General features: G+C 42.1%; 1 protein-coding gene across 2 annotated transcripts; it reads left to right on the plus strand.

The window, feature by feature from the left end:
• The first annotated feature begins 18,311 nt into the window (after positions 1–18,311).
• Positions 18,312–21,377, plus strand: LOC133803801 (uncharacterized). Of its 2 annotated transcripts, XM_062241916.1 has the most exons (6): positions 18,312–18,470; positions 18,596–18,688; positions 19,731–19,866; positions 20,303–20,440; positions 20,539–20,660; positions 21,080–21,377. In XM_062241916.1, the coding sequence occupies exons 2-6, from the start codon at positions 18,645–18,647 to the stop codon at positions 21,222–21,224; spliced, it is 585 nt and encodes a 194-aa protein (XP_062097900.1). In that variant the 5' UTR covers positions 18,312–18,470; positions 18,596–18,644; the 3' UTR covers positions 21,225–21,377. The 2 variants fall into 2 exon arrangements, with proteins under 2 accessions (XP_062097900.1, XP_062097899.1); XM_062241915.1 differs by having other exon boundaries at positions 18,319–18,688.
• Positions 21,378–24,353: the final 2,976 nt, after the last annotated feature.

The following is a 24,353-nucleotide window of genomic DNA, read 5'->3' on the forward strand; positions in this document are numbered from 1 at the left end:
AACGGGAAAGTTACCTGAAGAGCGAAATGACACGAGAAGGATACTTTACCAAGCTCCGAGGTATACAATGGTAGACAGGATGTTGTACCGGCGTGGTCTTTCTTTACCTCTTCTATGGTGTGTTCTGCCAGGTGAAGCAAAAACTATTTTGCAGGAGATGCATGAGGGATTTTGTGGAGATCACGCTGGGGGGCAAAACCTGGCCTTGAAGATATTAAGGCAAGGATATTATTGTCCCACTCTACCAAATGACTCGATTTCTTATGTCCAAAAGTGCGACAAGTGCCAGCAGTTCGCCACGGTCGCCCGAGCCCCTCCAGTCGAGCTGAAGATGATCTCGTCCCCGTGGGCGATCGTGGTCTGGGGAATTGGTTTAGTTGGTGCCCTGCCCACGGGAAAATGAGGAGTTTGCTATGCGATGGTGGCTATTGACTACTTCACGAAATGGGCAGAAGCCGAGCCCTTGGCGACGATTACATCAAAGGGGGTCCTTGACTTTGTGGTTAAGAATATTGTCTGCCAATTCGGGCTGCAAAAGAAGATCGTGTCGGATAACAGAACTCAGTTCGACAGCGACCTCTTCACCGAATTCTGCGAGAGGCACGACATAAGTAAAAAAAATTCCTTCGTGGCCTACCCCCAGGCTAATGGACAGGTCGAGGTTGTGAGCAAGACACTAAAAGCGAGCCTTAAGAAGAGGTTGGATGAAGCCAAGGGAGTTTTTCCTGAACATCTCCCCCAGGTGCTGTGGGCGTACCGGACCTCGCATCAAACTTCGACGGGTCACACTTCTTTTTCCCTGACTTTTGAGAGCGAGGCCGTCCTTCCTGTCGAAACAAAGATAAATTGCTCAGTGCGTCACTCAACCTAATAGATGAAAAACAAGAAGATTTGCAACTACAGCTCGCGCATCATCAATAAAAGATCACTCGTTATTTCAACTCAAAGGTCAAGAGACGCATCTTTAACTTAGGCGACCTGGTGCTCCGAAGAGTCTTCCTAGCCGGTAAGGATCCCAAGGATGGAGTTTTGGGACCAAACTGGGAAGGACACTATCAGATAATAGAGGTTGTGAAGGAAGGGGCCTTTAAACTAGCTCAACCTAATGGAGAAGCAGTCCCACGGACATGGAACGCTATACACCTAAAGAAATATTATCAATAGTCATACTTTTGTAAGGCTTAATTATGAAAGCCACCTTGTTTTATTAAAAAATGAGAAGCACTTTTGTATATCGTTGTATGTTTCCGTGTGCGGGTAGTGTTAGAAGAGCGTGTTCCAAGTAACCTAGAAAGATCCCTTTTTATTTTCTTGGGGGCATATATCCTGGATACAACCAGGTCCTAAAGCTTAGAAGCTAGTTAAATTGATTAACCAGTATTTTTCCTAAAGAACACGAGGTGTCGATAAAACTAACACGAACTAAGTTTTTAAATAAATGTCCTAGATGCAACCAGGTCCCGAAACTTAGAAGTTAGTTAAATTGACTAACCAGTGTTTTTTCTAAAGAGCACGAGGTGTCGATAAAACTAACACGAACTAAGTTTTTAAATAAATGTCCTGGATGCAACCAGGTCCCGAAACTTAGAAGTTAGTTAAATTGATTAATTCAGTGTTTTTCCTAAAGAACACGGGGTGTCGATAAAACTAGCGCGAACTAAGTTTTTAAATAAATGTCCTGGAAACAACCAGGTCTCGAAGCTTAGAAGTTAGTTAAATTGATTAATTAAGTGTTTTTCCTAAAGAACACGGGGTGTTGATAAAACTAACGCGAACTAAGCTTTTTAAAAAATTAATGTCCTGGACATAACCAGGTCCTAAAACTTAGAAGTTGGTTAACATTGACTGGCAATGCTTTGTAGTTTGGAAGAAAAAGTCAATAAACTAACTCGAACTAGGTTTTTATCAATTACATCTTATTAAAAAGAAAAATAAATGATGAAATTCAGGGTAACTGAAATCAATTGTCTCGAGGAGGAAAAACCTCGTGATAAATTATTACAGATAAATAAAAAAAATGCTAGCCCCCCCCCCCCCCCCAGGCCGCTCCGACGAGGTCACCCCCTCGGTCTCTTGCTCGCCAGCAGCAGAAGTATCCCTAGTCTCAGAAGGCGGCTCCTGTGGAAGACGGGCTTTGAACTTCTCAAGGAATGGCTCCCACACCTCGGGCGCCAAAAAGGAGAAGTCGCCATCCTGGTTGAAGGCCCAGCAATGGTAGAGCATGACCTCCATGGAGGAGCTGGATGTAACGACCCAAATTTAGTAATAACGCTTAAGGACCTTGATTAGTGTGCCGGGAGGGCATAATTGAATTATATGTGATTTAATGATTAAAAGTATGCTATATGACTATTTGAATATGTGAGATGCATGACTATGTGTATTAGTATGCATGTAGGCCCTGATTAGGTTAGAAAGGGCATAATTATAATTTTGGCCTGTTGAGGGCATAACTGTATATATATGTGATAATTTTTTAGACCAAATTATTATGTGGATATATTTGTGATCTGTGATTCGAGACGATTCTAGTGAGCGGGTTAGAGAAAAAGTCACGGCAGGGATTTATACCCGGCTCGGGGCGAGCCTGGGGGTATAAATGGGAATTTAGAGAATATATTGGGGTTAATTTTTACATTGAAGAATATAATTGGTGACTAGCAAAGTGTCGGGAAGTAAGCGATAAATATTAGAGACACTCGAGGAATTAGCGGCAATTTGGTGAAATGACCAAAATGCCCCTAGGTGGATTAAAAGATTTAGAATTAAAGGGGATTTGGTCATTTGGCTTATAAAGGATAGGTATAACTGAGGCTTTACACTTAGTGGAACTTGTAGAAAGAAATAGAAGTCTAAAGGAAAGAAAAGAAAGAAAAAGAAGGGAAAGAAAGGGGAAGGAAAAGCAAGGCATTTCCAAGGTTGGTTTGGGACCTCTTCATCATTTTCATCTGGGGGTTTGAGGCAAGAATCAAAGGAGCTTAAGGCTGAGATTGTGAGCTTGAGGTCTTGATCAGATTGGGGAAATCTAGCTGGGGTTATTCATCAGTTGAGGTAAGACTTTGAGGTTTTCTTCAGTTTCTGGTTTTCATGTTGAACTAAGATGTCTAAGCTAAAGTTAATAGGAATTCTAGAGAATTCAAGCTAAGAATTTGAGGAGGAGTAATTCAAGGAGGTGTAGAGGCTAACTTAAGGTCGAATCCCCATTGAAGGTATGAAATTCTAGCTCTAAATTCTGAGGTTTTGGTTGTTTTGCTGAAGTTTCTGAGTTTGAGGTTCAACCATGGTGAATTTTGAGATTGGGAGTGCATGTGTAAAAATTTTATGTGGTTGGGATGCTTGGGATGAGTTAGACATGTTAGTAAGCTTGATTCTAAGTTTGGTTGAAGTTTTGGTAAGGTTTGGCTCGGGGAAAATCGAAGGAGAGAAAAATAACATTTGCTGTTCTGTGACTAGCGCTACAGCGCTAGCCTTTGGGCGCTGTAGCGCTAGGCCATATACCCTGGGATGATTTTGGGCTCTGTTTGTAGTGCTGTAGCACCCTCCTTAGAGCGATGTAGCGCTACCCTGTTTCCAGAGAGGGGTTTTTGAGTTATTTTCAAGGGTTTTTGCCCGGGGGTTCGGGGTTCGAATCCACCACCCCGTTTGGTGGAATTGGGGCTTCCCGAGGGCTCGGGATTGGTCCCAAGGCTAGGTTTTGGACTTGAGGTTTGGTGATAATTTTGATCTATGGTTGTGACTAGGTGTGCGCTAGGGCTCAAGAGGGATCCTACTCAAGGATCAAACCGAACGAAGCTAGCGAATTTAAAGGTAAGAAAACTGCACCCAGTTATGTGTTTTTGATGGGACTAAGTGCTCCCTATATCTATATATTGTCAAAGATGATATTATGCCATGGGACATGTGATAAACAGCCTAAGGGTGTCGTATATAACATTTGCGCACAGGGCGCGGCTTGGCCACTGGTAGCCTAGGACAGCTTAATATTCACTGAGCTCGGTTTAAGCAGGCTGGAGTCAGTGGGATAAACAGAGGGTGCGGCCTAAGGGCGCTAACCCTAGTTATCATATGTGGATTGATTGTTGATATGAATTGATATACTTGGTATGATGTACACTTGATTGTCATGAATGCTTAAACTGATTAAGTACATGCTTATGCGATATGAGATATTTGACTGTCTGTTGATTGATTATGCTCTGTTATTGTGTTTTCTTGCTGGGCCTTGGCTCATGGGTGCTACGTGGTGCAGGTAAAGGCAAAGGCAAGTTGGACCAACCTTGAGACGGAGAGCTGCGGGGCTGAATCTACATAGCCAGCTGTTCGGCCGCCATGGCCGAGGAGTGGATCAGGACAAGGAATGCTTAACAGGCTGTTTTGCCTTAGAGTGGCTAGTATTTAAATCTTGAATCTTTTTAAATGGTTTTAATCTTATTATTTTTTTGATCCCGTGTAAATAGAAAATGTTATTTATAAGAAATGCGGCTTTTGAGACCAAAATCTTTTAACCCTAGTGTTGACTGTGTTTTTAGCCAACGACGTGAGAACGTCAAATACGACAAACCTTCAAGAGAATTTAAATAACACAGACAGTTTTAATCAAGAAAAGTAAATAACACAAGAGATTTTATAGTGGTTCAGCCCCGATTGTCGGTAATAGCCTAATCCACTTAGAGTTGTGATTTATAGATCCGTACTCAAGATCAGATGGACTGAGCCAACTAAGTTTCTTCAGTACAGATTGCAAAAATACAAGAATTCTCTCAAATTCCAGCACTTTCTCTCTCTAAAATACTCAGACCCAAATTTCTCTCTCTAGAATACTCAGACCCAAATTTTCTCTCTCTAGAAAGAAGAAGCAGAAAAAAAACCCCTCTCTAATCCCATAAGCCCTCTATTTATAGGCTTAGGGTCATACATACGGTATCCCCTAGAACCGGGATATTTTATTATATTTATTACATTTAAATTACAAATAACATTCAAAATGTAACAAACCCCCCATTTGTGGGAAGAATGAGAGATTCCCGCATATCTTGTTGAAGTTGTTTCTGGGAATCTTGACTTAGTCCTCCTCTAGCTAGTTGATCCACCTCCTACTGACCACCCATGCAAGTGCTGGTCGGACATGTGCATGGTGGTAGGACATGTTTTTGTGGGTCGGACAAGTGCATGGTGGTAGGACATGCACTCCTCTCCTCTAACATGGCACTCTCCTCTAGCATGCCATATCTCTCCTCTAACATGGCACTCTTTTATTTGGGCAACCATGCACTTGTTGGACATATGTATAAAGACCAAATTCTTGGTCTCTCCTCGGACCACATCCTTGGGGTCTCCTAGGACCACTCTCTTGGGGTCTCCTAGGATGCACTCTCCTTAGCTCTCCTAGGATGCATTCTCCTTAGCCTCCTAGGATGCATTCTCCTTAGCCTCCTAGGATACATTCTCCTTAGCCTCCTAGGATACATTCTCCTTAGCCTCCTAGGATGCACTCTCCTTAGCTTTCCTTGGACCAAGGTGCACTTGGCTTGGTTATGACATCTATCAAGCAGTCCAAATTCTTCGTCAGTCTACCGGGTCACTTTATCACAACTCTGAGGAGTCAATGTATTTATTGACTATTTAATGTGTCTTTTACTGACCATGTACTGCCATTTGTCACCTCTATTGCCACGTCATCAATCTCCATTTTTGGGATAACACCTAGTTCCACTATTGTTTTAGTAACACGTTTTCTATTACATGACTTGATTAGCAAGTCTAGCACTTTTATAAACACATAGTGTAACGGTCTTGGCTATCCAGGACATTACAACTTGGTATCAGAGTGTTCTAGATTTATGGGTTCCTGAAGACTAGCTGGACATGTACATTCGCCGCGAAAGACAAGCTTGACTCAGGGTTTTGTAATTGTGTACACATGATTATGTGCTTAAATGATTTGAATGAGATATGACTGTTGATATCTGCTTGATTAATAGGGAGCATGAGATACTGATAGGGCCTGGCCCTTGACTATTGCATGATGATATTGAGGCATGCTTATCAACATTGCTATGCATGTGAATGAATATATGGATAAATAATTGGATAAATTGCTATAAAATTGATTGCTTATGAATGATTAGAGTTCCAGTGATGGATCATGAAAGGATTATTGCCCTGTCATCATAGTCTGATTGTCGAGTCAATGATTGCACATTGACTTGGATAATTATGCGTCTAAGAAAATCTACGTGACTAGCCGGCAGGTCTGAGACTAGAGATGGTGATCAGGGCCAGAACCCTCCGCCAGTCCCGGAGAACTAGTAGCAGCTTATGGCAGATATGCAGGCTCGGCTACAGAGCCAAAATGAACAGATCTGAATTCTGCGGCGGCAGGCTCCATCAGGGAGTGTTGCCCCCATTGTGCCACCTGCAGTGGTACCTGTTGTACAGCCGGTTGAGGTTGGGAACAACTAGGAACCGTTGTATGAGCGGTTTAGGAAGCAGCAACCCCCGATCTTTGAGGGAGGACCTGATCCACTGAAAGCTAAACAGTGGATGACCATGATTACTACCATTCTGGACTTTATGAGGGTAGAGGGACATGACAGAGTGGCCTGTGCCACATATATGCTGAGAGAGGATGCCTGAATCTAGTGGGAGGTGGCATCATAGACTGGAGATGTTACTGCTTTGACTTGGGAAGGATTCAAGGACGTATTCAGTCAAAAGTATTATAATGTTGCCATCAGGGCAGCGAAGGTAAATGAGTTCATGGGGCTATTTCATGGCAGTATGATAGTTACAGAGTATGCCCTGAAGTTTGACAGACTTGCGAAGTTCGCACCAGATCTTGTGCCTACTAATGCAACTAGGCAGGACAAATTCATTAGAGGGCTTAATGCTATGATTGCCCGAGATGTGAGGATTACAACAGTTCCTGGAGGGACAACTTATGCCCAGGCTGTAGAGAAGGCTCTTACCGCTGAGGAAGCGGAAAATAAGATATGGAGAGAGAGTGCAGTGAGGCGGGAGGGCCGCACGGCAGTGCCTCCATATTCTGGTTCTAGTAGGGGCGGAGGCTCCAGTGATTTGAAGAGGAAGACTCATGATGCTTCGATTGCTCCTGGTCCTGATAGGAGAGGTCAGGGTACTCAGGGTGGCCGTCAGGGAGGTGGTGATGCATGAAGGACTTATCCTGAGTGCACAAGGTGCAGAAGACGCCATCCGGGTGAGTGTCGGGCTAAGGCCTGTTATGTGTGTGGGGTGGTGGGACACCTCAAGAAAGATTTCCTGATAGTGAAGAAGGGAGATGCAGGGAAGGTGGACAGCTTGACTCCAGCCCGAGTGTTCACCCTGACGCAGGCTGAGGTCGAGGCTAGTCCCTCGGTAGTGACAGGTCAGCTTTCTAGTGATGGCACTCCTTTTACTGTATTGATTGACTCTGGTGCTACACACTCATTTGTTTCTAGTAAGGTAATCGATAGACTGCGTAGACCTAGTGAGTATTGTGTTTCAGAGTTTGGGACTATTTTACCTACAGGGGAACTGGTAGTATCTAGGAGGTGGATTAGAGCCTGCCAGTGATAGTTGATGGTAGGGAGTTATCAGTAGACTTGATTGAATTGAATATGGAGGACTTTGATATGATTCTAGGTATGGATTGGCTGGTTAGATATGGAGCTACCATTGACTGCAGGAAGAACATGGTGACTTTTGAGCCAGAGGGCGAGGATCCCTTTATTTTTGTGGGAGCGGTGCATGGACCCCGCATACCGAGGATATTGGTGTTGAGAGCCAAAGACTTGTTATAGGGTGGATGCATAGGCTTTCTGGCTAGTGTGGTGGATACCACCAGGGTTTCATCAGTAGGACCGAAGGAGACTAGACTAGTTTGCGAGTTCTTGGATGTGTTTCCTGAGGATTTGCCTGGGTTGGCACCGCGTAGAAAGATTCAGTTTGTCATTGAGTTGGCGCTGGGGACAGAGCCAGTGTCGAGGGCACCATATAGGATGGCACCGGCGGAACTGAAAGAATTGAAGATACAGTTGCAGGAGCTTCTGGATTTAGGGTTTATCAGGCCTAGTTACTCGCCATGGGGTGCTCCAGTTTTATTTGTGAAGAAGAAGGGCGGAACTTTGAGAATGTGCATAGACTACCGGGAATTGAACAAGTTGACTATCAAGAATAAGTATCACCTACCAAGGATTGACGATTTGTTTGATCAACTGCAGGGTAAGATGGTGTTCTCAAAGATTGATCTTCGATCTGGTTATCACTAGGTGAGGATCAAGGATGAGGATATACCGAAGACGGCCTTCCGAATGAGGTACGGGCACTATGAGTTTCTGGTCATGTCGTTTGGTTTGACCAATGCCCCAGCAGCCTTTATGGATCTAATGAACAGGGTGTTCAAGGATTTTCTGGATCAATTCGTTATTGTCTTCATCGACGAAATCTTAGTGTATTCCAGTTCAGAGGCAGAGCACGAGCTTCATCTTCCACAGGTTCTTCAGAGGTTGAGGGAGCATCAGTTGTACGCCAAGTTTAAGAAATGTGAATTTTGGTTACCAGAAGTGACATTCCTTGGACATATCGTGGGTGCATATGGGATTAAGGTGGATTCATCTAAGGTAGAGGCAGTTAGGGATTGGCCGAGGCCAAGGAACGCCTCAGAGGTGCAGAGTTTTCTTGGTTTGGCAGGTTACTACAGACGGTTTGTAGAGGGCTTCTCGAAGATAGTGGCACCAATGACAGAATTGACACGAAAGAATTTGAAGTTTATTTGGTCAGACAAGTGCGAAGAAAGTTTTCAAGAGTTGAAGCAACGACTTATTACAGCACCTGTGTTGAGTCTTCCTTCGGGGGAAGGGAAGTTTGTTGTTTACTGCGATGCATCGAGGTTGGGTTTAGGCTGTGTGTTGATGCAGAATGAGAAGGTTATAGCTTATGCATCACGACAGCTGAAGGAGTATGAACAGCGGTATCCTACCCATGATTTGGAGGTAGCAGCGGTGGTATTCGCACTGAAGATTTGGCAACATTACTTGTATGGGGAGAAGTGCGAGGTGTACACTGACCATAAGAGTCTGAAGTATTTCTTTACACAGAAGGACCTGAACATGAGACAGAGGCGTTGGTTTGATTTGGTAAAGGACTATGATTGTGATATTCTTTACCATCCGGGGAAAGCCAATGTGGTGGCAGATGCATTGAGCTGGAGAGGCCCAGGTCAGTTATATAGTTCCATTCAGATCTCAAGGGAGTTAGCTGATGAGATGGTCAGAGTGGGGATAGAGTTGGCAGTAGGCCGGTTGGCCAATATTACTCTGCAGTCGACCCTGCTAGAGCGAATCAGATAAGGACAGTTGGCAAATGCTTAGTTACAGGGGATTAGAGAGAATGTCTTAGCGGGAGTAACTAAGGACTATTCTATTTCTGAGGTTGGTTTGCTTCGGTATTAGGGACGGATATGTGTTTCAGCTGATGAGGGGATCAGACAAGAAATATTGGATGAGTCTCATACGACGCCGTACTCACTTCATCCGAGTACCACGAAGATGTACCAGGATCTACGGATGTTATATTGGTGGCCCAGGATGAAGAAGGATGTGGTGGAGTACGTAGCCAGATGCTTAACCTGTCAACAGGTGAAAGCTGAACATCAGCGACCAGCAAGGTTGCTTCAGCCTTTGGGTATTCCTAAGTGGAAATGGGAGGACATTACTATGAATTTTGTGGGAGGTTTACCCAGAATAGTTGGGCTTCATGACTCGGTGTGGGTGATAGTGGACAGGTACACCAAGTCAGCCCATTTTCTTCCAATGAGATCAACATATACTGTGGATCAGTATGATAAGTTATACGTGAGGGAGATTGTACGTCTCCATGGGGTTCCTAAGTCTATAGTGTCAGACTGGGATCCTATCTTCACTTCCAAGTTTTGGGGTGGTTTGCAGAAGGCTTTGGGGACTCAGTTGAAGTTCAGTACAGCCTTTCATCCTCAGACTGACGGACAGTCTGAGAGGACGATTAAGGTGTTGGAGGATATGCTCAGAGCGTGTGTGATTGACTTTGAGGGTTCATGGAGTAAGTATCTTTCGTTGATTGAATTTTCGTATAACAATAGTTACCAATCAATGATTGGAATGGCTCCCTATGAGTTGTTGTACGGGAGGAAGTGTAGATCACCCATTCATTGGGATGAGATGGGTGAGAGGAGGTATTTGGGGCTAGATATGGTTCAGAGGACAAGTGAAGCTATAGAGAAGATCCGAACTAGGATGATCGCCTCTCAGAGCAGACAGAAAAGCTACGCTGATCCTAAGTGTAGGGATGTGGAGTTCCAAGTTAGGGACCACGTGTTTCTTCGAGTTTCACCATTGCGAGAGGTGAGGAGGTTTGGAAAGAAGGGCAAGCTAAGTCCTAGATTCATTGGACCTTTTGAGATCCTGGAAAGGATCGACCAAGTGGCTTACAGATTAGCCTTGCCACCATCGTTGTCTGGAGTTCATGATGTATTCCATGTTTCTATGCTTCGGAAGTACGTCTCAGATGTAACCCATGTATTGAGGTATGAAGACTTGGAGTTACAGAAAGATTTGGCTTATGAAGAGCAACCAGTCCAGATTTTAGATCGGAAGGATAAAGTATTACGGAATAAGACGATTCCTCTTGTTAAAGTATTGTGGAGGAATAGTAGGGTCGAGGAAGCGACCTGGGAGCTTGAGATAGCAATGCGGGATCAATATCCTGAGTTATTCAGGTAAATTTCGAGGACGAAATTCTCATAAGGAGGGGATAGTTGTAACGACCCAAATTTAGTAATAAGGCTTAAGGACCTTGATTAGTGTGTCGAGAGGGCATAATTGGATTATATGTGATTTAATGATTAAAAGTATGCTATATGACTATTTGAATATCTGAGATGCATGACTATGTGTATTAGTATGCATGTAGGCCCTGATTAGGTTAGAAAGGGCATAATTGTAATTTTGGCCTGTTGAGGGCATAACTGTATATATATGTGATAATTTTTTAGACCACATTATTATGTGGATATATTTGTGATCTGTGATTCGAGACGATCCTAGTGAGCGGGTTAGCGAAAAAGTCACGGCAGGGATTATACCCGGCTCGGGGCGAGCCTGGGGGTATAAATGGGAATTTAGAGAATATATTGGGGTTAATTTTTACATTGAAGAATATAATTGGTGACTAGCTAAGTTTCGGGAAGTAAGCAGTAAATATTAGAGACACTCGAGGAATTAGCGGGAATTGGGTGAAATGACCAAAATGCCCCTAGGTGGATTAAAAGATTTAGAAACAAAAGGGAGGGTAGTGTGGTCATTTGGCTTATAAAGGATAGGTATAACTGAGGCTTTACACTTAGTGAAACTTGTAGAAAGAAATAGAAGTCTAAAGGAAAGAAAAGAAAGAAAAAGAAGGGAAAGAAAGGGGAAGGAAAAGCAGGGCATTTCCAAGGTCGGTTTGGGACCTCTTCATCATTTTCATCTGGGGGTTTGAGGCTAGAATCAAAGGAGATTAAGGCTGAGATTGTGAGCTTGAGGTCTTGATCAGATTGGGGAAATCTAGCTGGGGTTATTCATCAATTGAGGTAAGACTTTGAGGTTTTCTTCAGTTTCTGGTTTTCATGTTGAACTAAGATGTCTAAGCTAAAGTTGATGGGAATTCTAGAGAATTCAAGCTAAGGGTTTGAGGAGGAGTAAGTCAAGGAGGTGTAGAGGCTAACTTAAGGTCGAATCCCCATTGAAGGTATGAAATTCTAGCTCTAAATTCTGAGGTTTTGGTTGTTTTGCTGAAGTTTCTGAGTTTGAGGTTCAATCATGGTGAATTTTGAGATTGGGAGTGCATGTGTTAAAATTTGATGTGGTTGGGATGCTTGGGATGAGTTAGACATGTTAGTAAGCTTGATTCTAAGTTTGGTTGAAGTTTTGGTAAGGTTTGGCTCAGGGAAAATCGAAGGAGGGAAAAACAGCATTTGTTGTTCTATGACTAGCGCTACAGTGCTAGCCTTTGGGCGCTGTAGCGCTAGGCCATATACCTAGGATGATTTTGGGCTCTGTTTGTAGCGCTATAGCGCCCTCCTTAGAGCGTTGTAGCGCTACCCTGTTTCCAGAGAGGGGTTTTTGAGTTATTTTCAAGGGTTTTTGCCTGGGGGTTTGGGGTTCGAATCCACCACCCCGTTTGGTGGAATTGGGGCTTCCCGAGGGCTCGGAATTGGTCTCGAGGCTAGGTTTTGGACTTGAGATTTGGTGATGATTTTGATCTATGGTTGTGACTAGGTGTGCACTAGGGCTCAAGAGGGATCCTACTCAAGGATCAAAGCAAACGAAGCTAGCGAATTTAAAGGTAAGAAAACTGCACCCGGTTATGTGTTTGTGATGGGACTAAGTGCTCCCCATATCTGTATAATATCAAAGATGGTATTATGCCATGGGACATGTGATAAACGGCCTAAGGGTGCCGTATACAACATTTGCGCACAGGGCGCGGCTTGGCCACTGGTAGCCGAGGATAGCTTAATATTCACTGAGCTCGGTTTAAGCGGGCCGGAGTCAGTGGGATAAACAGAGGGTGCGGCCTAAGGGCGCTAACCCTAGTTATCATATGTGGATTGATTGTTGATATGAATTGATATACTTGGTATGATGAACACTTGATTGTCATGAATGCTTAAACTGATTAAGTACATGCTTATGCGATATGAGATATTGACTGTCTGTTGATTGATTATGCTTTGTTATTGTGTTTTCTTGCTGGGCCTTGGCTCACGGGTGCTACGTGGTGCAGGTAAAGGCAAAGGCAAGTTGGACCAACCTTGAGACGGAGAGCTGCGGGGCTGAATGTACATAGCCAGCTGTTCGGCTGCCATGGCCGAGGAGTGGATCAAGACAAGGAATGCTTAACAGTCTATTTTGCCTTAGAGTGGCTAGTATTTAAATCTTGAATCTTTGTAAATGGTTTTAATCTTATTATTTTTGGGATCCCGTGTAAACAGAAAATGTTATTTATAAGAAATGCGGCTTTTGAGACCAAAATCTTTTAATCTTAGTTCCACTATAGTTTTAGTAACACGTTTTCTATTACATGACTTGATTAGCAAGTCTAGCACTTTTATAAACACACAGTGTAACGGTCTTGGCTATCCAGGGCGTTACACTGGAAGACGCCCTCTCTGCCACGGTGGAGGCCTCGGCCTCCAACTGCTTAGCCTTGGCTTCCTCGAGCTCGGTCTTCGCAGCGGCCAAGGCGACCTGTGCGGCCTTTTCGCTTTCTTTGGCGGCCGTCAGGGCAACCTTGGCACTTTGCTCTTGCTGTTGGGCAGACGCGAGAGCGGCTTAAGCAGTCTGGAACTCACCCCTGATCTCGTCAATCCTAGCCCTGGACCGAGCTATGCTGCGGTGTAGAGCGAAAGCCGCCTGCAAAGACATAGATAGTAAGGCACATGCTGGGAGGAAAGCAAAGAAATTTAACTCAATAAACTTACCGTGAGGGTCATCCCCAGCGAAGACTCCATGAAATTCTCGGGGCTCCTCGTCTCGATCTCCCTCAAGTCCCTCGGGGTGGCATTGTAATAATGCTCCATCGTATAGCTCGCGGTCTCATAGACCGTCCCTCGGAAGGCCTCAGGGATTTTCTCCAGGGCCTAGGAATTAACCAGGATGCGCACGGTGGGAGTGGGAACTGGCGGGGTTCCAACTGGTGCCTCTTGTTCCTGAGTAGGGGTTGGAGGTTGCGGGGGAGGTGGGGGCATGTTCTCTGTGGCTGCAGGGGCTTAGCCCCTCCCCTTGGCGAGAGACTTGGAGGTGGTCCCGAAAGGAGGAGTCTTCTTGGCCAGCCGGGGTTTCTTGACCAGTGGCCCGGACAATCCGGAGGGAGGATTCCCCCCTGGAAGATGGATCGCAGGACGTTGTCTCCGGGCTGTGCCATCTCTTCGCCAGAAACAAAAGGAAGGGAACGTTAGTATACATGTAAGGTTACTTTATTACAAGAAAAATCTAAAGGTGTATTGAAAAGGTCCTACCCTCCGAGCTGGAGGATGAGTCTATTGCCACGACCTCCGGCCTCGGAGCTTCTATGAGGGAGTCTAAGTTTATTACTTCACAGATGAGAGGGGGCTCTGGGTCCGGATCCGCCTTAGGACTAGACTCCTCTACATATTGCCTAAGCCCTGGAGCGACTACACCCTCCAAAAAGGGAGGGCCACGACCTAAGGTTGGTCCCGTACTCCTCAAAGAAGGTCGACCTAAAGGACAGGGTGTTGTCTACTACTACGGTGCCCCAAGGACGACCCATATCGTGGTGCAACACTAGTTGATCTACACACTGGAGTAGGGTTATGTTAAGGTCTGGGTCATCTCAATGACGATGTACAAGCTGGCTTGGGTTAAACCTAGCAAGCCTTAGGTCCCACCTCGTCGACATGAAGAACTGGTCCTTGAAGTCGTTGGGGTGGCTGGGCAGGTCGATGACTGCAGGAGAGTTGGGAAAACGGGTCAAATAGTAGAACCCGTCGCCTCGCCCCCGTTGATCTGGGCTGGCTTTGAGACAGAAGAAGTACAGGTTGTCCACTGGTGTAGGGACCTCCCACTCGTGCCTAAGAAAGAGGTACCTCAACCCCGCCAGCAGACGGTAGGAGTTAGGGGGTAGTTGGAAGGGAGCCAGCTTCACGTAATTCAGGAAATTCGCAAAGTACTGGTCCAGAGGTAGGAAGGCCCCGGCCTTGAGGTGTTCGTCGCTCCAAGCCGCAAATTCCTCATCGAGAGCCGTGCAGCTCCTCTCTCCCTCGAGGGGAGGTCGGGCAACAAGAGCGCCTGTCCCAATTTCGATGTTATGGGACAGCAGGATCTTGTTGACCCTCCCTTGGGTCGTAATCTTCGAGACTATCCTCTCTGCCTCAAAGAAGGCGTCAGGTCCCACCTCGACCTCTTTCTCCACCGTGGGACCGAAGTGGGGGATTAGAGAATCCACCACAATCCCTTTCCCCTTGCTGGCCTGCTGGGATGACAAGCCAGTCGTGCTCTTCTTGGGTACGTTCTTCCTGGGTCCCATTTGGTCGCCTAATGAACAAGAATGAAGAAAAGTTTAAATAGGCGACCTAAAAATAGAAAAGGGAATATAGCGTGAGAAGTGATTTCGTACACGGGCTGAGGTAATCTCAGCTCGCAGTGTGTGAAGCCATGCGTTACCATGGTCATGCGCCCACGTTTCCAACGGATCCCCGATTGCTCGGGATCTGTGTGTCAGGAGGGTCAGGAAAATGCTTGCCTTGGAGGGAAAGTTTTAAAAAGCAAAACCACCTAGGAAGCGTGACCCCTAAGCTACCCAGTTTTGCACCCTAGAAACCTCTCACCTTCCATTTTCCTAACAGGCATTCCCTAAAGCTACCCAGAAAAATTACCTAGAAATTAGCTTGCCATAAAACATCACATTCCTAGACATGTTCTCGTATAGTCGATATGCCTAGGATCAAAACCTATGCACCAAAAACCAGCCAAAAACAACCTACAGTGTGCGACTAAGAAAGAAGTTTACCTAACAGAAAAACAGAAAGATCAAAACATGCAACAGGCAGAGGACTTACAGTGTATTTTCCCTGTGAAAGTTGCAAAAAGCATAGGAATCGGAGTCCTGGTGGAGTCTTTAAAGCTGGACTGATGAAGAAACTCTTGTAGCGAAAGCGTAGGGATCTTTGGGATGGTAACAGGAAGAAGAAAAGCTTCTGAGACTAAAAAAGAGAGAAAATGAGGAAAAAATTTCAAATGAAGGGTGGCTAATACGGAAGAGGGCCAACCTTATATATACGTAAGAGGCATAAAGAAACGAGGACCGTTCGATCAGATTAATGCGAGATACGAGGGTCATAACTCGAGAGGCGAAACGACGGCCGAAAGCAAGCTAGGCCATTTAATGCAATTCTCAGAAATCGAACAGTCGCCAACCACGACGCTCCACGTGTTCGATACCCATGCAGTGGGCGGGACATGAAGAGTCGAAAGGGAAACTTGAAAGCCCCCACTGTGAAGATCACAGATGACGTCATGGGTCACGAGTAGGGGCTTGGGGGCAAATGTACGCCCTAAATATCCTCGCACTATTGGCGAGCTAGAAAAGGGCCTAATTCGATCTGCCACGTGTAAATCGTCCACCCGGAGCTGTTTGTTACGGGACTCCATCTATCCAACCCAAGCTGATTAGAGGGTTAACTGCTACTCGGAGGCATCGTGTCAGCAGTATGAGTGTCACGAGCTGGTGCCACATTAAGTTCGTGATGCGGCAGAGATCTGACACCCGAATCCTTGTAAAGTCAACCACGCAATATAAACGTGCATATAGACATCACGTGTCTATTCTATTCCTGAATTCTCAGACACGCAGTATAAACGTGCGGTGTTCAGACATCCCACGCCTGATTTGGGCCATGCGGCCCATTATCCCTCCTTACCTGTTGATTAGACCTCACTTGCCTGTAAGGTTTAGGAATTAATCATTAGTGTCACAGAGATGACGTGAATGATAAAGAGATCACGGGATGACCCATTGCCAACCCAGATATCTTCTTCCTATAAATACCAAGACCCTGGATAGTGCAAGAGGTTGGCATATTTTTGTAAAGAAACACTCTATAAGAAATAGCCAAGAGATATCAATAATCTCGACTGGTGGACTAAAGGGATTTTAACCTTCGAACCACCTAAAAAGAAAGGAGTGACATCCTTCCCATGCTATTAGTTTCTCAAATTTAGAATATAATTATTTTCATATTACGGTTCACCAATTTGCACTAATCCATCCTATTAATTCGTATAATTACCTGTTGGCAAAGAACCGCGTCAACAAATAAACTATACGGTAACTTATTATATTATATGACAACTCATTAGTTTCTGAAATAAGCTTAAATGTTACAAAAATGTATATCAAATAATAAGATACCATAATATAACCTAAAAATAACTGATTGATATATTAAGATGTCTACAAATAAGTTTTGGAGGTAACAAAAAAATAATGAAATAGTATGATCTAAAAATAAATTTTTTAATAAAAAAATAAATGATTGGTAACTTATTACCATTGTTATCCCCAAAAATTTGAAAACGATGACGTGGTAATAGAAATGACAAATGGCAAGGAAGGGCTAGGTGATCTGGCTTAGGAGCGATCCGGTAGACCAGTGAAGATTTTTGACTGACCAGTCAAGTGTCATGGCCGACCAGTCATGTGCTTGACCGACCAGTCATGCGCTTGTCCGGCCAGTTAGGTGCTTGTCCGGCCAGTCAGGTGCTTGTCCGACCGGTTAGGTGCTTGTTCGACCAGTCAAGTGTTTGGCCGACCGGACATGTGTTTGGCCGACCAGTCACTTGTCTTGCCCGACCAGTGAGGATGTGGCCGACCAGTGAAGTGTTTTGGCCCTTCAGTTTTCCTTTTGGGTGTGATGTAGACAGACTAAGCAGAATAGTGCTACACAAAAGATCCCAGTAACGGCTTCAGCAAGAATCGGTCGTACCTATGCGGGAATCTCTTAGAGTATCCCACAAAAGTAGTGTATTGTTGTATTTTGAATATTATTATTAATTAAATGTAGTAGAATAACAAAACATCCCGATTATGGGGGACTTCATTTGTACGATCCTGAGCCTATAAATATAAGGTTCATGGCATCATAAAAAGGATTCGGATTCTAATTTTCCAGAGAGAGTATTTGTATCTTGAGAGAAATCTCGTATTCTTTTCATCTGCACTGAAGAAACTCAGTGACTCAAGTTCATCTGATCTTAAGTGTAGATTTATAATCATAACTCTAAGTGGACTAGGCTATTACCAACACATTGGAGCTGAACCACTATAAAAATTGTCTGTGTTGTATTTTTCTCTTGAAGGTTTTTTGTCGTTTTGACGTCTACACGTCGTTGGCCAAAAACGCGATCAACAACCATTATAAATAACCAAAATCTTACTTTTGTAGACTAAGAAAAATGAAAAAATCATAATTTTGAGAATATTTCTAATTCAAGTATATTATTTTTAGATTGAGGCATGTTTTGATAATGTAGCAATATATTTTTGTAAATAAAATTTTGTATGTGGTTTTCGTAATTATTTTATATTATATGAATATAATTAGAATGCTAATATCTTGCTAATAATAATAGTAATAATAATAATAATAAGTGAGTTCTCAAATATCCCAAGAGGAACATGTGCTGTAATAAATGTGGACTGAGGTCCAAAAGTCTTTCCCATTCCTTTACTTCTCACCTAATTACTCTTTTCGTATAATAATAATAAAGTTGTTAGACCAAAAATATTCATTCAATCAAACCTTTCCAAAGTTTTCTTGTTTGTTTGCTTAGAAAAAGAAAAAGAAAATTTTCTTTCTGATTTATTTTACCTAAATCTACCAGAAATCAAGGACTCCTACGCCTTAATCATCCGTAACACTTCTCATAGAGCTTTAGGTAATTTCTGAATTTTCCCTTCTCCGATTTTGGTTGACATTTTCTACTATTCAAAGCCCTAATTTTTATACAAATATATCTCGCCAAATTTTTGTTTTGTTTTTACTTTTGTTGTATCGTTTAAGATTTTCGGTCGAGGTTTTTTCTTCTCTCTCTCTCTCTCCCTGCGTCTCCATGGCTGTCGCGTCTGAGGAAGCTCAAAGCATTTGCAGTCACTGGTAACGCTTTATCTGAATTTCTCGTCAAATTTTATTATTCTGGTTATGTACATATGTGTTTATTGCTTATGATCATTGTTTTAGTCATCTAGATGAATGTATTAGGTTTAATTCAAGGTTTTGTTGGGTAAGGAGGAAATTTCATATGCCATTAACTATGTAAAATTGGAACTTTGCGGTCTTTATAAAAATTATTATTATTATTTTAATGATTTCGTTTGTGTTTCGGACCATGTTTGGGATTGTTCTAAGTGAGTCAATGATGCTTTTTCTTTTGTTTTGACAATCGTTGGTTGAGTACCGAGAAGAGAGCATATTTATTTAGCGTTTTTTTTTATTTCTATAATATTAATGTTTTTTTTCCCTTCTTTTCAGTGTATTTTTGTTCTTTTTTTTTTTATTAATTCAGTGTCACATACGTAGACTTAGATACATTTTACTTGGTCTAACTACTTAATTGTGAAAACCTAAGAGAGATCCTCAATTCGTGAATTTACCTGTGTTACCACTTTTCTTTTACAATTGGCTCAGTTCTGAGATTACCTTCTCCAGTGAGATGTAATTGGAAATACTTGTGTATTCCAATTTAATTAAGTGTGTAATGTATCTCTGTCCTTTGTTTTTTTTAATATCTCAGCAACTAGAGTTTGTATAATTTACCATTATATGGAGCCTTTTTATTTAGATCAAACTCTTTTGGCACCTGCATTGTTTACCCAAGACATATTGGATGATTACTTTTAAACGTCTTTATGTTTCGACTCTCTCTCTCTCTCTCTCTTTTTTTTGATGATGCTATGTATTAATGCATCTATTCCAATGAATTTTTATTGAACACGATAATCTCCATCTCAGGTGACCTTTGGCTGTTTTTATTTAAAACATCGTCACTTGTGATATATGCAATCTGACGTAACCAACCAGTGCTCTTATTTCTTGTCTGTCCAATATCTTATACTATGCGTGATGCCATGTCTTTCAAATAACCTAAGTTGCTGGTCTAAGTCATGTAACATGGACTAATACTTTAGTATGTATACAGTGACAGAGCTATCCCTTCTTCAAATATTGATTTGCATTTTGCTCATTGCTCCCGCAATCTTGAAAGATGTAAAGTCTGTGGTGATATGATTCCGAGAAGGCATGCTGAGGAACATCACTTAAACACTCATGCCCCGGTATGTGAGTATGTTCTAGTTTCTACACTCTTGTGTATAAATTGAACCTGAAATTATATACTTGGGGTTTGCACAATTGTTAGTTTCACTTCCTTAGAAAGGTGTTTTCAGTTTTTATATTTTCCTTGCATTTTGAAAGTCTTCTTTTGGTTACCTCTTTTCCTTTGGTTAGTGCTGGAAATTCCGTAATTCTCCCGGTTTCATGAGCATGAGTTTTACCGAGCAAGCAAAACTACATGTTCATGTGCAAAAAGTATATATATGTGGTGGGTGTTTCTATATTCATGTATCCTTTACTTGAGTCTTGTTATACCAGTGGTGGAGGCTTCAATTATTGGAAAAAAAGAGAACTTGTCAACATAAAGTTTGCTTGGCAGTCTAGATATGTAGTGTGTCTAAATAAAATTGTTCTGTTTTGACATTTCTCTGAAAGCAGGTAGCTTGTTCACTATGTAGTGAGACAATGGAACGAGAAATACTAGCCATCCATAAAGGTGAAAACTGCCCCCAAAGGATTGTCACCTGTGACTTTTGCGAGTTCCCATTACCTGCAATTGATTTAGCTGAACATCAGGTAATAACTCTTCCCTTTTTGGAAGTGGAAAATTTACATATAGTTATTTACTATAATTTCAATTCAATATTGTTTGTGTGCTTTGCTATTGCGTACAGGAAGTATGTGGGAACCGAACAGAACTTTGTGCTCTTTGTAGAAGATATATTAGGCTCCGAGAAAGATGCAACCACGAAATTAGATGCAATGGTGCCCTAGACAATGTTGTCGAGTCTTCCAGGTAGATTCACTGATTAACTTCATGGGTTTTAACTGAACTTCAGTTTTGGGATTTTATTTTGTTCTGCTTGTGTCTTAAATAATATGTTTGTGTTAAAAATGGTTGCTTGGGAAAATTTTGATACGAATGAGATGCACTACTTGTGCATGTGTTATTGGTGCTCACACTGTGTACTTCTAATAAATCTTTACCAAGGTCTTTTGGAACTCTTTTGTTTTCGATGAGCTTAATTGTTCTGAGGTTTCATGTGCTCCTGGTAGTACATATGGAAGTTGGAAAACAAGATTTAACCCTTTTTTTTTTTTTCAGTTATGTGTTATGTCACACTAGTTAGACTTTTACCAGTAATCTTCTAGTACTGACCCATCTTCTTATCATCACATCATGTGTTTGTAATGTAATTGGATTTTTAATTGAAGGGATGTGAGGCCAGCTGAAAGAGAGCCAGGTGCTCCGAGACGACAGCCACCACCACATGAGTTTTCGCGAAGACGTCTTATATTTACCATTGCCATTACTGGGATTGCTGTCCTAATAGGGTCTCTTTTTCTCCAGAGGAAATGATAAAATATATTGGTGTTATGTATATTTCTTCCAAGCTTCCATTATCGGTATCTTAAATTATATGAGATTATAATTCTGGTGTTTGTATTTAAACTCGTCATTGAGATTGTGATAGTATACTGACAGCCGCCTCCCAATATTTGCCACTCCCAACTTAGACATCTCCAAATATTACACAAAAAATTAATACATTTTAGTACTATAGACCAATGTACAATTATAAAAGTTGATACAAAAATTATTATTTCATTAATATTTATTTGATATTTATTGAAAAAATTCATTAAATTTTATTATTAATAGTTAAAGATAATAAAATAATGGGGTAAAATGTTTAGTATTTAATTTTTTATTATAATAAATAATAAAAATGACATAAAATAATGATGCATCATGTCATATTTAGCAGTAATGCATCACTTATTTATCACTACAATTCCAATTGGACCTTTTGTTTCCAACAAGCAAACTTTATATCTCATATTATATAATAAATTTTCTATAAATTGACATTTATTTTCATGTGCTTTTAAAGGAAATTACATCTTATATTACATTTTGCTTAAAAATTGCAAAAGTTGGATTTATCAGAGCAAGCACTTTTGAAAGTGGCAAATAAAATTGTGGTATTGATACTGAAAAGAAGGCAGGATTATATTGTAGTATCATAAGGATTTTATGATCTGGTATGGTAAAGCTTTTTGTTTACTCTTAAAAGATTTGTTTTTTTTTAATAACTATTATATAAAGTTTTTTTTTAATGAAAAATTTATTTTAAAATGTTTGGATATCAATGATTTTTTTTATTAGTATATTAAAAATTGTAAAAATTATTTTAATTTAAAAAATAGTTTGTCAAAAGTTTTTTTTGGGTGAAGCTAGAGGACTTTCTCAAGACTTTTCCTAGCTTCAAAAATATATTTTGAATCAAAAGATGACTTTTTATTTTTTACTCAAATACTTGAAAAAAAAATTAATCTTAGAAGCTAAAATACAGTTAAAGAAGTTTAGCAAATGAGGGCTATATATATTTATATATGGACAAGTTTGTAATAATTACATCACCTGGTTAAATTTTTAGTAGCTTATTATAGAATATTTTAATAGAGAATTGTTAAAAAGCATCCTTATACCGTTGTTGGTGCAAGTCAATATCGAGTCCTACATATTTCAAATAAATTAAAATATGTGGGACCTGATGTTAAATCGCACCAATGACGATATGCCACGTCTTAGGATGTTGGACACCCTAGGGTGTTGTTTACCGAGTTTTTTGGAAACTATAAATATATTAAGAGATAAGAGCTAGAAAGAAAGGCCAAGAAATAAATAAGATCACAGTTTTTATGTAGTTGGGGCGTTAATGAGCCTTAGTCCACGAGTCAATAGTATTAGGCTTCCGAGAGTTTTGACAATGGAGGTTTTCTGCAAGTTCAGCAGCGTTTTGCTTACAAGAGAAAATCTGGGATGCTTGCTACAGTGCATCACTGATCCTATTTATAGGCAGTCATGTCACTTGGGCCGGACTAATCCGACCCCAATAAGGGTATAATCACAATTGCTCGCTAACGGAGCTATAATACAAGAAATGTAACATAATTAAGAGTTGTTAATCTGGACTCATTGGGCCAGCTTAGGCGTGGTGAAGCCTTACAACTGTCATTTGTATGTTTGCACAAACTGATCCGCGTGGGCTACCAAGGAAATCATGGGGACATGATCTATCAGAGTAGTGGCATATCGTTTCCTAGGAACAGTTTACGTTCCGTGCGTACCCCATTATGCATGTTAGTTAGGGAGACCAACTGCCAGATATCTCGGGGACACGGCAGCTATAGGAAGGACTGGGCTTGTTCTATCCGATTAGGTGATCCAAGTTCATTTACCTAAGCCCTAGTTCGTTTACCAGGTCTCGGGTTCATTTACCAAGGCGGACATCGTGATGGCGGTGTCTTCTCCTGGATCCCACTTAATGGGACCCGTCTCCTGGAATGGATCCTCCGCCATCATAATTTACATCTCGGAGGATATAGAGTGAATATGATCAGGAAGGTGATTTAGGCATGCACCTTAGTTCTGGCCCCTTCGCTATGCTCACGCTACTTGCCAGTAAATGGGTTTGGTATGGTCCGGGTCGACGGGGTTACTTGTTCATTATTCATTGGGCCAAGGTTGGGTCCGGACTTCTTCAATGGGCCCATAGACCCATCTGGCCGTGCCATGTGTCATAGGTGGAAAATATGGATAACATGTACCCCCAAAGTCTTCACCCATGTTCGCGCAGTGGAGACTTGCCTTCTTCCTCCCGGATCAATCACATATATCCCGGTTTGTTTACTTAAGTCCTAGTTCATTACTTAAGTCCCAATTCATTTACCAGGATCCGGGTTTGTTTACTTGGGGGCCATTTGGTTGATCCTTGTCCTTTCACATTCCCAAGGTCCTAGACATGTGTCTCTAAGTTGATGGTGCGTCTGTACCACTCGCACCCTAAAAATTTCGGAGAGAATCTTTTGATGACCTAGGTGACCGATGGGTGTCAACACATCTCCCGAAGCGTCCCGTCCATACGAAAAAGTGCCTTGAGCACTCAAGTGGGCTGTTTAATGCTTCTCCACTATCCGAAGTCATCAGATGGGGATTGTTTTGGGATCTTCAATGTGGACTGTTGGATGAGGTAGGCGCAGATCATGGATTGATGAATCCACGATTTAGTACTTGATTGGGCCAATTGATGCTCCTGCATGATTTGGGACCGTCGGATGAGGATAGTCTTGGGATCCTCATCGTGGACCGTTGGATTAAATAGTACTTTTCTTTCCTATAATACCTTAACAGACTCATTTCCACATTTTTACTGATCCCAAATTCTCCATCTAGATAGCAGAGAGCCAAAGCTTCGTATGTCCGAAACTGACGACGAAATTCTCTGACGGTTAGTATATCTTTGTGTCCATTTATTTCCGATGAAGCCTTTTTTCACTCAACAAGAAGACAACTCTATCTCGGGCGATCGGTCTGGAAGCGTCGACGAACTACTGCACAACCTCCTCCGATTCAAGACTGAATTCCTACCAGCGTTGTCGTCTAAGTTTAAATGAATTCTAGATCCACTACCCCACAGTAAGT

The sequence above is a fragment of the Humulus lupulus genome, chromosome X (genome assembly GCF_963169125.1).
Source record: "Humulus lupulus chromosome X, drHumLupu1.1, whole genome shotgun sequence".
NCBI classification, from domain to species: domain Eukaryota; kingdom Viridiplantae; phylum Streptophyta; class Magnoliopsida; order Rosales; family Cannabaceae; genus Humulus; species Humulus lupulus.

What these genes read in the sequence shown, in the direction of transcription:
- LOC133803801 (XM_062241916.1), top strand. Translation starts at nt 18,645, where the DNA reads ATGGCTGTCGCGTCTGAGGAAGCTCAAAGCATTTGCAGTCACTG. An exon ending in ACTTAAACACTCATGCCCCG is followed by an intron (nt 19,867 to 20,302) that starts GTATGTGAGTAT and finishes CTCTGAAAGCAG; the next exon opens with GTAGCTTGTTCACTATGTAG. An exon ending in AATGTTGTCGAGTCTTCCAG is followed by an intron (nt 20,661 to 21,079) that starts GTAGATTCACTG and finishes TTTTAATTGAAG; the next exon opens with GGATGTGAGGCCAGCTGAAA.